The 15,689-nt window shown below is 42.9% G+C and overlaps 1 protein-coding gene across 9 annotated transcripts in view; it reads left to right on the forward strand.

The window, feature by feature from the left end:
* The window catches only part of PTPRK (protein tyrosine phosphatase receptor type K), a 413,915-nt gene that overhangs the window by 166,925 nt on the left and 231,301 nt on the right, over positions 1-15,689 (forward strand). For all 9 annotated transcript variants that reach the window (XM_069726055.1, XM_069726057.1, XM_069726060.1 and 6 more), the window contains exon 6: positions 13,619-13,793. In XM_069726055.1, coding sequence (XP_069582156.1) covers positions 13,619-13,793 — 175 coding nt within the window. The remainder of the gene's footprint in view (positions 1-13,618; positions 13,794-15,689) is intronic.

The raw sequence follows: 15,689 nt of genomic DNA on the forward strand, positions 1-15,689 counted from the left end.
AACAACTCAGCTTTATCTCATGATGGAAGAACTTTTGGATGGTAAAATATTTTCCTCAAAAAGCAGTTTATTGAAAAAAATCCGATATAAATCAAAAAAATCCGATTTAACCCCTTCCCGACCCATGACGCCACGTAGGCGTCATGAAAGTCGGTGCCATTCCGACCCATGACGCCTATGCGGCGTCATGGAAAGATCGCGTCCCTGCAGATCGGGTGAAAGGGTTAACTCCCATTTCACCCGATCTGCAGGGACAGGGGGAGTGGTATTTCAGCCCAGGGGGGGTGGCTTCACCCCCTCGTGGCTACGATCGCTCTGATTGGCTGTTGAAAGTGAAACTGCCAATCAGAGCGATTTGTAATATTTCACCTATTATAACGGGTGAAATATTACAATCCAGCCATGGCCGATGCTGAAATATCATCGGCCATGGCTGGAAATACTAATGTGCCCCCACCCCACCGATTGCCCCCGCAGCCCCCCGATCTGGCCGGTACACTGCTCCGGCTCCCCTCCGTCCAGTGCTCCGCTCCCCCCCGTGCTCTTGTCCGCTCCCCCCGTGCTCCAATCACCCCCCCGTGCTCCAATCACCCCCCTGCACTCCGATCCACACCCCCCGGTGCTCCGTTCCACCCCCCCGTGCTCCATTCCAGCCCCCCCGTGCTCCGTTCCACCCCTCCCGCGCTCCGATTCCCCCCCCCCCCGTGGTCCCCCCCCACTCCGTGGTCCCCCCCCACCCCATCATACTTACCGATCCAGCCGGGGTCCCGTCCGTCTTCTCCCTGGGCGCCGCCATCTTCCAAAATGGCGGGCGCATGTGCAGTGCGCCCGCCGAATCTGCCGGCCGGCAGATTCGTTCCAAAGTGCATTTTGATCACTGAGATAGATTATATCTCAGTGATCAAAATAAAAAAAATAATAAATGACCCCCCCCCTTTGTCACCCCCATAGGTAGGGACAATAAAAAAATAAAGACATTTTTTTTTTCCACTAATGTTAGAATAGGGTTAGGGTTAGGGGTAGGGTTTAGGGGTAGGGTTAGGGTTAGGGCTAGGGTTAGGGCTAGGGTTAGGGCTAGGGTTAGGGTTTCGGTATGTGCACACGTATTCTGGTCCTCTGCGGATTTTTCCGCTGCGGATTTGATAAATCCGCAGTGCTAAACCGCTGCGGATTTATGGCGGATTTACCGCGTTTTTTTCTGCGCATTTCACTGCGGTTTTACAACTGCGATTTTCTATTGGAGCAGTTGTAAAACCGCTGCGGAATCCGCACAAAAGAAGTGACATGCTGCGGAATGTAAACCGCTGCGTTTCCGTGCAGTTTTTCCGCAGCATGTGTACAGCGATTTTTGTTTCCCGTAGGTTTACATTGAACTGTAAACTCATGGGAAACTGCTGCGGATCCGCAGCGTTTTCCGCAGCGTGTGCACATACCTTTAGAATTAGGCTATGGCAACACGGTGCGGATTTGGCTGCGGATTCGCAGCAGTGTTCCATCAGGTTTACAGTACCATGTAAACATATGAAAAACCAAATCCGCTGTGCCCATGGTGCGGAAAATACCGCGTGGAAACGCTGCGTTGTATTTTCCGCAGCATGTCAATTCTTTGTGCGGATTCCGCAGCGTTTAACACCTGTTCCTCAATAGGAATCCGCAGGTGAAATCCGCACAAAAAACACTGGAAATCCGCGGAAAATCCGCAGGTAAAACGCAGTGCCTTTTACCCGCGGATTTTTCAAAAATGGTGCGGAAATATCTCACACGAATCCGCAACGTGGGCACATAGCCTTAGGGTTAGGGTTGGAATTAGGGTTGTGGTTAGGGTTAGGGGTGTGTTGGGGTTAGGGTTGTGGTTAGGGGTGTGTTGCGGTTAGGGTTGTGATTAGGGTTATGGCTACAGTTGGGATTAGAGTTAGGGGTGTGTTGGGGTTAGTGTTGGAGGTAGAATTGAGGGGTTACCACTGTTTAGGTACATCAGGGGTCTCCAAACGCAACATGGCGCCACCATTGATTCCAGCCAATCTCGTATTCAAAAAGTCAAATGGTGCTCCCTCACTTCTGAGCCCCGACGTGTGCCCAAACAGTGGTTTACCCCCACATATGGGGTACCAGCATACTCAGGACAAACTGCGCAACAATTACTGGGGTCCAATTTCTCCTGTTACCCTTGTGAATCTAAAAAAATGCTTGCTAAAACATAATTTTTGAGGAAAGAAAAATGATTTTTTATTTTCACGGCTCTGCGTTGTAAACGTCTGTGAAGCACTTGGGGGTTCAAAGTGCTCACCACATATCTAGATAAGTTCCTTGGGGGGTCTAGTTTCTAAAATGGGGTCACTTGTGGGTGTTTCTATTGTTTAGGCACACCAGGGGCTCTGCAAACGCAACGTGACACCCGTAGACCATTCCATCAAAGTCTGCATTTCAAAAGTCACTACTTCCCTTCTGAGCCCCGACGTGTGCCCAAACAGTGGTTTACCCCCACTCATGGGGTATCAGCGTATTCAGGAGAAACTGGACAACAACTTTTGTGGTCCAATTTCTCCTGTAACCCTTGGGAAAATAAAAAATTCTGGGCTAAATAATTATTTTTGAGGAAAGAAAACGTATTTATTATTTTCACGGCTCTGCATTATAAACTTCTATGAAGCGCTTGGGGGTTCAAAGTGCTCACCACACATCTAGATAAGTTCCTTTCGGGGTCTAGTTTCCAAAATGGGGCCACTTGTGGGGGGTTTCTACTGTTAAGCCACATCAGGGGCTCTGCAAACGCAACGTGACGCCCACAGAGCATTCCATCAAAGTCTGCATTTCAAAACGTCACTACTTCACTTCCGAGCCTCGGCATGTGCCCAAACAGTGGTTTACCCCCACATATGGGGTATCAGCGTACTCAGGAGAAACTGGACAACAACTTTTGGGGTCTAATTTCTTCTGTAACCCTTGGGAAAATAAAAAATTCTGGGCTAAATAATTATTTTTGAGGAAAGAAAACGTATTTATTATTTTCACGGCTCTGCATTATAAACTTCTATGAAGCACTTGGGGGTTCAAAGTGCTCACCACACATCTAGATAAGTTCCTTTGGGGGTCTAGTTTCCAAAATGGGGTCACTTGTGGGGGGTTTCTACTGTTAAGCCACATCAGGGGCTCTGCAAACGCAACGTGACGCCCACAGAGCATTCCATCAAAGTCTGCATTTCAAAACGTCACTACTTCACTTCCGAGCCCCGGCATGTGCCCAAACAGTGATTTACCCCCACATATGGGGTATCAGCGTACTCAGGAGAAACTGGACAACAACTTTTGGGGTCAAATTTCTCCTGTTACCCTTGGGAAAATAAAAAATTGCAGGCTAAAAGATCATTTTTGAGAAAATAAATTTTTTTTTTTATTTTCATGGCTCTGCGTTATAAACTTCTGTGACGCACTTGGGGGTTCAAAGTCCTCACCACACATCTAGATTAGTTCCTTTGGGGGTCTAGTTTCCAAAATGGTGTCATTTCTGGGGGATCTCCAATGTTTAGGCACACAGGGGCTCTCCAAACGTGACATGGTGTCCGCTAATGATTGGAGCTAATTTTCCATTTAAAAAGCCAAATGGCGTGCCATCCCTTCCGAGCCCTGCCGTGCGCCCAAACAGTGGTTTACCCCCTCATATGGGGTATCAGCATACTCAGGACAAACTGGACAACAATATTTGGGGTCCAATTTCTCCTATTATCCTTGGCAAAATAGGAAATTCCAGGCTAAAAAATCATTTTTGAGGAAAGAAAAATTATTTTTTATTTTCATGGCTCTGCGTTATAAACTTCTGTGAAGCACCTGGGGGTTTAAAGTGCTCAATATGCATCTAGATAAGTTCCTTGGAGGGTCTAGTTTCCAAAATGGGGTCACTTGTGGGGGAGCTCCAATGTTTAGGCACACAGGGGCTCTCCAAACGCGACATGGTGTCCGCTAACAATTGGAGCTACCGTATTTTTCGGACTATAAGACGCACCGGACTATAAGGCGCACCCAGGTTTTAGAGGTGGAAAATAGGGAAAAAAAATATTTGAAGCTAAAAAATGTGGTAAAATATTTAATAACATAAATGACATACTATTATATGTGGTGTTATTATATATAATAGTATGTTATTATGTTGGAAGCTGCGGGACAAGTGTGGTGTCTGTACAGTACTATATGAAGATGCTGGAGGGTGAGTATAAGAATGGGGGCACAGGGCTTATATTTAAAGCACCACTCCAGCACTGCAAAATAACACTGGAGTGCTGCTTTAAAATCCCATTTGAGAACTATAACTCCCAGCATGTCCTGCAGATCCTATGACATGCTGGGAGTTATAGTTCACCAAAGGAGTGGCAGAGTGCTTTATTGTGTTTTGTAAAGACTAACCTCTTAAATGTGGCAGCCAGCCACACTATGGTGAGGTTAAAGCTGGAGCATCCCATTACTGTGCACAGAGCAGTCCCTCTTTCATTTCCATAGCACAGGTTATGAGGAAGCTGCAGTGGAGACTGGAGAGCCTGAAGGACCTGTGATGATGTCAAGAAGAGGGAGGGCTCTGAGCTGCCATGTGATGCTCCAGCCCGCCCACTCCTGACATCATCACAGGTCCTCCTGCACAGAACTCAACGTCCAGCCCAGGCATGGCAGGCAGGTATGCAGCCATCTCCTCTCTCCCTTGTCCCCTGCTGCTGCCTCCTCTCCCCCAGACACACAGACCTGCCCAGCTGCTGCAGGAATCAGCGCTGGAGAAGCCATGTGTGTCCCTGCTTAAGCATTTGCTGCTCCCGGCTCACCGCTCAGCTGATAGGTGGGCGGGGAGTCGCTAATGAATATTCACTGCACTTAATCGTCGGGAGCACATGGTTTCTCCAGTGCTGGACATCCTGAAGTGGGATAACAGTGCGATCCCACTCACTGCTGCCTCCCTCCCCACATGCTACATCCGTACCATAAGACGCACCCACACTTTCCTCCCAAATTTGGAGGAAAAAAAGTGCGTCTTATGGTCAGAAAAATACGGTAATTTTCCATTCAAAAAGTCAAATGGCGCGCCTTCCCTTCCGAGCCCTGCCGAGTGCCCAAACAGTGGTTTACCCCCACATATGAGGTATCGGCGTACTCGGGAGAAATTGCCCAACAAATTTTATGATCCATTTTATCCTACTGCCCATGTGAAAATGAAAAAATTGAGGCGAAAATAATTTTTTTGTGAAAAAAAAGTACTTTTTCATTTTTACAGATCAATTTGTGAAGCACCTGAGGGTTTAAAGTGCTCACTAGGCATCTAAATAAGTTCCTTGGGGGGTCTAGTTTCCAAAATGGGGTCACTTGTGGGGGAGCGCCAATGTTTAGGCACACAGGAGCTATCCAAACGCGACATGGTGTCCGCTAACGATGGAAATAATTTTTCATTCAAAAAGTCAAATGGCGCTCCTTCCCTTCCGAGCCTTACCATGTGCCCAAACAGTGGTTTACCCCCACATGTGAGGTATTGGTGTACTCAGGAGAAATTGCCCAACACATTTTAGGATCCATTTTATCCTGTTGCCCATGTGAAAATGAAAAAATTGAGGCTAAAAGAATTTTTTTGTGAAAAAAAAGTACTTTTTCATTTTTACGGATCAATTTGTGAAGCACCTGGGGGTTCAAAGTGCTCACTATGCATCTAGATAAGTTCCTTGGGATGTCTAGTTTCCAAAATGGGGTCACTTGTGGGGGAGCTCCAATTTTTAGGCACACGGGGGCTTTCCAAACGTGACATGGTGTCCGCTAAAGAGTGGAGCCAATTTTTGATTCAAAAAGTCAAATGGCGCTCCTTCCCTTCCAAGCCCTGCCGTGCGCCCAAACAGTGGTTTACCCCCACATATGAGGTATCAGCGTACTCAGGACAAATTGGACAACAACTTTCGTGGTTCAGTTTCTCCTTTTACCATTGGGAAAATAAAAAAATTGTTGCTAAAAGATAATTTTTGTGACTAAAAAGTTAAATGTTCATTTTTTCCTTCCATGTTGCTTCTGCTGCTGTGAAGCACCTGAAGGGTTAATAAACTTCTTGAATGTGGTTTTGAGTACCTTGAGGGGTGCAGTTTTTAGAATGGTGTCACTTTTGGGTATTTTCAGCCATATAGACCCCTCAAACTGACTTCAAATGTGAGGTGGTCCCTAAAAAAAATGGTTTTGTAAATTTCGTTGTAAAAATGACAAATCGCTGGTCAAATTTTAACCCTTATAACTTCCTAACAAAAAAAAATTTTGTTTCCAAAATTGTGCTGATGTAAAGTAAACATGTGGGAAATGTTATTTATTAACTATTTTGTGTCACATATCTCTCTGGTTTAACAGAATAAAAATTCAAAATGTGAAAATTGCAAAATTTTCGCCAAATTTCCGTTTTTATCACAAATAAACGCAGAATTTATTGACCTAAATTTACCACTAACATGAAGCCCAATATGTCACGAAAAAACAATCTCAGAACCGCTAGGATCCGTTGAAGCGTTCCTGAGTTATTACCTCATAAAGGGACACTGGTCAGAATTGCAAAAAACGGCAAGGTCTTTAAGGTCAAAATAGGCTGGGTCATGAAGGGGTTAAATAAAAAAAATCCGATTTTTTTTTTTTTTTTTTTTTTTTTTTTTAAATTTTTTTTTTTTATTTAAAACATTGATTTTTATCCACCCTGAAGGCGATCTATCTTCTGGCCGTGTAAAGACCTGGAGAGATCTGGAAATGGTTTGACAGCAATAAGAAATATGATCAGTTAAATTTATCATTTGGGACAATAAAAGGAAAATAAAAACTTGAAAAATATATAACTTATGAAAATTTGCCAATAACACAATGCATGAGTTTAAAATAAAGGCAATCCCTGCATGTGTTGAGGCTGTCAAACAACCGCGAGACATGCAGGCACAGGGACTTGAACATATTTTTCGAGCACGCCGAAGCCACTCGATTAGCAGACCAGCATGCTCACATAACTCTTATCCGAGCACGTTCACTCATCACTGATTATTTCCGATTACCCACTGTTTGACTACGCAGAAGATGATTATGTTCTTTGATAAGGTACTATTAATGACCGGATGATGATTATACCACATATCTACTTTTCTGAGGCTTCCGAGTCTTTTCCATGTGGGTAAATATGTTGTGTTCTTCTTGATAGCCCTTTTTATATTGGTTTACAGCTGTAAAATAACTCTCGCAGCCCTATATACCTTATCTCCCAGTAGCAGATGTGCCCTGACTTCTGACAGTCTGATTAATGCTGTGATTCTCTCTTGATTAGACTGGACTTCTCTCGGTGGATGACCTCTGTTCAGTTCTTGAAATTATTACAGGCAGGGATCGTGATCCAATAATTCTGCCCAGAAATCAACGCTTTATTGTCTTATGTGCAGAGATTGTGAGATAGAAACACAACATATTTCTAGTTGGCGACATCCAATGCCCAGAGCACCTTACTGTGTCATACACAGTCCTGAATGGCCCCAGGTTACATTTTTTACTTACAACTGTCTTTAGTATGCTATCATAACTTGAAACCACACTTCTATCATTCATTTCATCTGTGGTAATTGTCATTATCTAGAAGTGCAGCTTATCACCATGGGCATCTCACTGGTATAACACCAGAGAATTGACACATGTAATAGTGGAGCCGAGTATGGCATGTGCTGATAGGCGGTCTAGAAGAGCGGTAAAGTGCTTCATGTACAGTACTGCTTCACCCATGCTGCATATTTTAGCTTTTGGGTTAACGTTTTGAGACTGGACTCTATTGCTAGTTTTCCATAAAGTTTGGATCTCTTGGTAAAATGGTTGACCAGTAAGAAATTGATATTGTCACTTGAGAATTTACTGTATTTTTAACCAATTAACGACTGCTGATGTGCTTTTTAATGGCTTTCATTACTATGCCGTAATACTTAACTCCGATTTTTAATGATGTTGATTAGGAGGGTAGCGCCTCCTGACTGGCAAAAAAAAACAGCAGGTGTCAGCTCTGTATATGAACGAACACCCTATTGCATCTGCTGCAATTGCTTTTTGGACGAGTTTCGGCCATTTATCACTTTAGATGTCACTGTCAATCACAATAGCGGCATGTAGATAATTGACAGAGGAAGCGGGCTCCTTCTTAAACCAAATTGAAACACTGTGATCGTGGGTCCTGAAAGCAGGGCTGTGGAGTTGGAGTCTGTGTCCATTTTGGTGGAGTCTGTATAAAATGGACAGACTCTTAAAATATGTAATATATTGGGTACAGTACAATGCAGGATGTGCTGTACATGTTTTCATAATTTGTGAAAGTTATGTCCTATAAATGTCTGTTCTGTTCCTGATCTAAGGATCTCAGCTTTTAGCTGAGATGAATCTGTGCTGTACTTTATGTACATGCTCAGTAGTGACCAGTGCTGTGGAGATGAATCTGTGCTGTACTTTATGTACATGCTCAGTAGTGACCAGTGCTGTGGAGATGAATCTGTGCTGTACTTTATATACATGCTCAGTAGTGACCAGTGCTGTGGAGATGAATCTGTGCTGTACTTTATGTACATGCTCAGTAGTGACCAGTGCTGTGGAGATGAATCTGTCCTGCACTTTATGAACATGCTCAGTAGTGACCAGTGCTGTGCAGATGAATCTGTCCTGCACTTTATGAACATGTTCAGTAGTGACCAGTGCTGTGGAGATGAATTTGTCCTGTACTTAATGTACATGCTCAGTAGTGACCAGTGCTGTGGAGATGAATCTTTCCTGCACTTTATGTACATGCTCAGTAGTGACCAGTGCTGTGGAGATGAATCTGTCCTGCACTTTATGTACATGCTCAGTAGTGACCAGTGCTGTGGAGATGAATCTGTCCTGCACTTTATGAACATGCTCAGTAGTGACCAGTGCTGTGGAGATGAATCTGTCCTGCACTTTATGAACATGCTTAGTAGTGACCAGTGCTGTGGAGTTCGTCGGTTTGGCTTACCAACTCCGCAGCCCAGCCTGAAAGTTGCCATGGCGTGAGGTGAATTAATGTCCTTGCTGTACGGTGGCTTTCTAGACCCTGCATTGAGCAGGGTCATAATCTGTGTCAAAGTAAAATAACGATTCTCATACATTTCAGTATGAGTACAGCAGTGCATGAGATCACCAATCAAACTGAAAAATATTTATGTCCTATAATTGGACTACAATAAAGATGCAAAAAAAAGTTAGCATTTGTAAAAATGTAAATTAAAATACATACAAATGCGTGTACTGTTCCAGCACTATAAAATTGCAACTGTTTTGTGAAAACAAAAATATAAACAAACATACACATAATTGGTATTGCCATATCCGGAAAGACCTAAACTATAAAACGATCTTTTGCACTGTACAGTCAACACTGTAAAAAAGCAAGCAAAAAACCCCTCACCGAAAATTCAGCTTTTTCATTTTACTAACAAGCAAAAATGGAATTAAATGCGATCAGAAAGTTATATGAAAAATATAACTGAAAAAGTAATCCTGCCCTTTAAAACGTAAGGCTATGTGCACACGTTCAGGAATTCATGCAGAAAATTCCTGGGGAAATCCGGACATTTCTGCCAGATTTCCGCATGAAAAACGCATGCGTTTTTTTGCGCGTGTTTGCGCGGTTTTGACCCGGTTTTTGCGCGTTTTTTGTGCGGTTTTTCCCAGACATTTCCCAATGCATTAGACAGTGGGAAAACCGCGAAAAAACCGCAAAATTAATGAGCAGGTTCATTATTTTTCCGCAATGCGTTTTCATGCGGAAAAACGCACATCATGTGCACAGAAATTGCGGATTTCATTAAAAATGATAGGATGCTTAATGTATGCAGATTATTTGCGGTTTTATAGCGTTTTTATAGCGCAAAAACGCTAAAAAACCGCAAATAATCTGCAACGTGTGCACATAGCCTTAGCCCTAACGTAGCCCTGTCAGAAAAAAAATAAAAGAAAGTTACCATTGTCAGAATATGGTGATGCAAAAACTCTTTTTATGTTGTATTATATTATTTTTATTTTGCAAAAGTGGAAAAACACCAAAAACCGTTATAAAACTCGTACACCCAAAGAACAAAGCCGTCTTGCTACTTTTTCTTGCACTGTGAACGTCTTAAATAAATGAAATGAAACCTATCTGAAGTTGTTGGCGTTCAAGAAATCTGACTAAAAAGCCATAAAAAATGTTATGTACTGCAAAATGATGTCAATATAAATGTAAACTCAGGCCACAAAAAACAAGACCAAACACAGCTGATGGTCAAAAATGTAAAAAATTATAGCAGTGAAGAAAAAGCAGAGTTTGATACAAATTTATTTTTAGTGTATAAAAACAGCAATACACACAAAATAGTAAACCTAGTATTTAGCATCTGGTGTGCTGACTTGTGATGAGTGAACAAGCACGGATAAGGCTTTATCCAACATGCACAGGTGCTAACAGGGGGTCTGTGGCGTTCTTGAATAATATGTTCGAGTCCCCGTGGCTGCAGGTCTCGCGGCTGTTGGCCGCAACACATGCAATGATTGCCTGTTTGTTTGAGATATGCAGCCTTGGGGACTCGAACATATTATTTGAGCACGCTGAAGTCACTCGCTGCGTTACCACTTACATCGCTTCCTGAACAACATAAAAAAATGAAAGCATGTTTTGAACTGCTGTTTTTGTTCATTTTGCCACCCAAAAAATCAATATAATTCCGAGCACTTGTCATGGCTTCCGTCTAAATCCCCTAAAAGTGGATGGAGATATTTTGGGTTCTGTCAGCTCTCTTTTCCAGCGGTGTCCCACTTTTTAAGAATCTTTTTAGCGTATGAAAGTGTGGTCGACCAAACGTGTGCTTTCCTAAACGACAGGATATTGCTATGAGAGTCTAGACTAAGTCCAAAGTGACTCCATCTGCCTCGTTTTAGTAAATGCTTTTGCCAGGAATCTCATTTTTGGGGGAATTTAGATGGAAACCACGAGGTGCGGGCTCAGCATAGAGAACAGGATAAATGTTAATGGTCTTAAAAATGATCAAAAAATATTATGAATCACTAATGCTACCCATAAAAACTTCAACTCATTCCATGAGAAACAAGCTTCCATTCATATCCGTTGTTATTGGAAAAATAGGGTGTTTCCATGTTGCTGGGTAGCACAAAAGCGCTGTAAAAGCAACATTTTCTCTCCATCCCCCCAAATACAATCTGTACTTTAAAGGTACCGTCACACTAGACGATATCGCTAGCGATCCGTGACGTTGCAGCGTCCTCGCTAGCGATATCGTCCAGTGTGACAGGCAGCAACGATCAGGCCCCTGCTGTGCTGTCGCTGGTCGGGGAAGAAAGTCCAGAACTTTATTTGGTCGCTGGACTCCCCGTAGACATCGCTGAATCGGCGTGTGTGACACCGATCCAGCGATGTCTTCACTGGTAACCAGGGTAAACATCGGGTAACTAAGCGCAGTGCCGCGCTTAGTAACCCGATGTTTACCCTGGTTACCATCCTAAAAGTAAAAAAAACAAACACTACATACTTACCTACAGCCGTCTGTCCTCCAGCGCTGTGCTCTGCTCTCCTCCTGTACTGGCTGTGAGCGTCGGTCAGCCGGAAAGCAGAGCGGTGACGTCACCGCTCTGCTTTCCGGCCGCTGTGCTCACACAGACAGTACAGGAGGAGTGCAGAGCACAGCGCTGGAGGACAGACGGCTGTAGGTAAGTATGTTCTGTTTGTTTTTTTTACTTTTAGGATGGTAACCAGGGTAAACATCGGGTTACTAAGCGCGGCCCTGCGCTTAGTTACCCGATGTTTACCCTGGTTACCGGCATCGTTGGTCGCTGGAGAGCGGTCTGTGTGACAGCTCTCCAGCGACCAAACAGCGACGCTGCAGCGATCCGGATCGTTGTCGGTATCGCTGCAGCGTCGCTAAGTGTGACGGTACCTTAAAATCCAAATGCCTCCATCCCTGCTGAGCCCCTCAGTGGGCCTAATCCTCCATTGCTGTCCCCATATTTAGTATTACTGAAGTGGGAAGAACCTGCTTGGGGGTTTGTCTCCAGAAGCACAAGATGGGCACAATGTATTGGGCACTAAGCTGGTATATTTGCAATTTTCACTCTACAACATGCATTTTTCTTTATTGAAACCGCCTGTTTTCCAAAATAGTCACAAGATTTGTAGATAAATTTGCATGGTCTAGTCTCCAAAATGAGTCACTTTTTTCTGCTGTTTTGGCTATTGAAGGGTTCTGCAAATTGTGCTTGCAAACTATTCCATCTAAATTTGCATCTCAAAGATGAAATTGCGCTCCTTCCTTCTAAGCCCTATGTTGACAAACAGGGGTTTCTGATGACATTTGGGATATTGCTATGTGCATGGGAAAGTGCATAAAACATTCTGGAGTCCATTTTCCCTTACTTCTCCATTATAACTTGGCTGAATGTTGTAGTGTGAGGCAGTTGTGGATTCAAAATACTAACTACACCTGTAGGTGAATTCCTTGAGCAGTGTTGCATCCAAAATGGGGTCACCTCCAATTTGTTTTTCCTGTTAAGGCTCCTCTGAGACCAAAACCCAAATGGTTTTCCTTCCCTTGCAAGCCCTTAGGTATGATCAAACCGTAGTGTGATAAACATTGTGTTACACATTTTGGGTCCATTTCCTGCTATTCACTTGCGCAAGAATGAAAATTGAGGCTAAAGTAAAATTAGCAGAAAAGAAAAATAGACTCTCAATTCTAAATATTTTTCTATCTACTGGCTAACACGGTACCAATATATATTTCTTTCCTGTAGCAGAAAAGAAAAGTAATTTTTAGTTTTCATGGCGTAGTCTTCCAAACTTCTATGAAGCATCTGTGGGCTACACTGCCTACTACACCCCTAGATACATTCCTTGAGTTATCAAGTTTCCTAAATGGGCTCTCTTTTTGGCACCTCAAGAGATCTATTAATACAACATTGCGTCTACAATCTATTCCAACCATATTTGCACTCCAAAAATCAATTAATGCGCTTTCCTTTCCGAGCCTAGCCTTGTACACAAACATAAGTTTTCATCCACATATGAGCTTTCTTCGCATTTCTTTGAAGTTGCATATCGCACTGTGAGGACCATTTTCTCATATTATCACTTGTGAAAAATTAACCACCTAATTTGAGGGCTGCAGTTTTTAAATCATTATATTTTTGAGGTTTTCAATACATAGTCTCCTCAAAGTCTCTTCAAAACTGAAAAGGTTCATAAGAAAGGAAATTTTCTTGAAAAAAGTGAAAACTTGCTAGTTTTAACCATTCTAACAATGCTGATGTAAAGTAGTTATATGGTAAAAGGTTTGTCTTTTTTTTTTAGAAAAATTTTGACATTTTTTGTCACGTTTCAGATATCTTGCATTTTTTATGAAAATATCGACCAGTGTTTGTCACTAACATAAAGTGCAATATGTCATGAAAAAATTATTTCAATCATTGTTGATGCATTTCAGAGTTATTACTGCATTAAGTTATGCGTCGGATTTAGAAAAATGGAGCTTTGTCATTAAAGTCAAAATAATTACGGGGGGGAAATTGCTGGTCATCTTCATATTATGTATCTTTTTTCTGTTTTCAGAAAAGGAATGGTGAAGACATCCCTGTGGCGCAAACGAAAAACATTAATCATAGAAGGTTTGCTGCCTCTTTCAAGTTGAGGGAAGTGGCAAAAGCAGATGAAGATCTCTACAGATGTGTAACGCAATCAGAACGAGGGTCTGGAGTCTCAAACTTTGCTCAGCTCATCGTCCGAGGTAAATAACATAAAAATCTAAAACTGAAATTAATTCTTGGGTCTGTTCTGCTTCATTTAATGTACCAGTCAACACAATGAGAAAGATGTATCAATTGTGTTGAAAAATGCAATATTTTGCATGATGGTTAAAACCAATCAAACAAACCTGCAAATGGCTCCTCAGACTGGCTGTTACTCACAGCGGGGAGCTGCAAGTTGCTGTGTAAAGGTACCGTCACATTTAGCGACGCTCCGGCGATATAGACAACGATCCGACCTAAACTAGATCGCTGGAGCGTCGCTGTTTAGGTCGCTGTAGAGATGTCAAACACAGCAGCTCCAGAACGATGCAGGAGCGATCCAGTGACGTAAGGGTTACTCACTTATCGTTCTCACAGGTCGTCACAGGTCATTAGCTCCATGTAAATCATTGCAGGCATCGTTGCTTTTGCTGTCAAACAACAACGATACACGCTGATCTGACGACCAAATAAAGTTCTGGACTTTCAGCAACGACCAGCGATATCACAGCAGGATCTAGATCGCTGGTGCGTGTCAAACACAACGAGATCGCTATCCAGGACGCTGCAACGTCACGGATCGTTGTCGTTCTCGTTGTAAAGTTGCTGAGTGTGAAGGTACCTTAACGTGTTGTCCCAGATGGGAGGTGGGGAGCACTGAGGAGCAGCTCCTGTAACACAGAATAACAAGTGTTGTAAAGATAATAAAAGTCCACTGGGCATCTCATCTTTTTAGTTTGAGGGCAAGGTCAGTACAAACATTTTTTATCTCCCGTAGTACCCCTTTAATGTAAGGCTGTAAATGAAGGGGTTGTTCCAAAAACCTCATTTATCTCCTATTCAAATGAGACTTTACATTACCCCAGTTATGAAGCGATCCTATTTTGATAATCCTACTCATTGCATTATGTCTTTTGGGCAGATGGGGAAGCTCTGTACAAGCCTGTTGGATTCTGGTTTCTTTGATAAGTCATGTTAACTGCAGTTCACAAAAAAAAGCCCAGGAGGAGTTTGGGGTCTGTGGTGTTAAACCTATACTAAAGATTAACTCTGGTGACGACTCTTGTATCTCAGTGGCACGTTAAATCTGACATCCTGCTATGTCTGGATAAAAGATGGTAATCTTAAGGGAAAGTTTGGGGCCACTGATATGAATTGCCTTTAATGTGAGTTGGCAGCGTATTGCCCGTTGTCAACGATGACCCAGGGGCAAGAGTTTATTAGTGCATTTCCTTCTAAAGCCAATGTGACAGGGCATGCCGAGGGCTTTTTTTTCTCTTGCTGTTCGGAACAAATGAGAATTTCACCCGTGGATGTCGCTACTGTGTAATATTGATCTGGGTATTAATACGGCCAGAGGATGTGGGAAAGAAAGCAGTTTACTTTGTCATGATTTTAACATTGCATTCAATTCATTTTGCGTAAAAACAAATGTTTGTGGCTTGTAAGGCAAAGACTTTACCAACATAAAGTGATGAGGGAAAATGTGAAGGGCTGTAACAGTCTATTACTCCTCTTGTAGTTGGTGTACACTTTTTAGCAGACCATACACACTTTTTTTTTTTTTTGTTTGCTCAAAACTTATGACTTTTCCGCAACAGATATCAATGGGAATAGGGAAAAGTAAGATCATGCATATTTAATAAAATCACCTCCACTATGCTGTAACATCTGGCCTCTGCGGATTGGACGCTGCGGCTTCCAATCCGCAGCGTTTTCTGACCGTGGAAACATACCCCTACTCCACTCTTGGACTGGAGTAATATTTCTGGGGTAGCGCACGGAGGGGCATGCCACTCGTCAGATTCTCCTCCCTCTCTATGAATCAAAAACGCCTGAGTTCACCACGTCTCTTTGGCTTTCAGGATGTGAGGAATATTTGCTTCTTGATATTT

Source organism: Ranitomeya imitator, chromosome 5 (genome assembly GCF_032444005.1).
Source record: "Ranitomeya imitator isolate aRanImi1 chromosome 5, aRanImi1.pri, whole genome shotgun sequence".
NCBI lineage: Eukaryota > Metazoa > Chordata > Amphibia > Anura > Dendrobatidae > Ranitomeya > Ranitomeya imitator.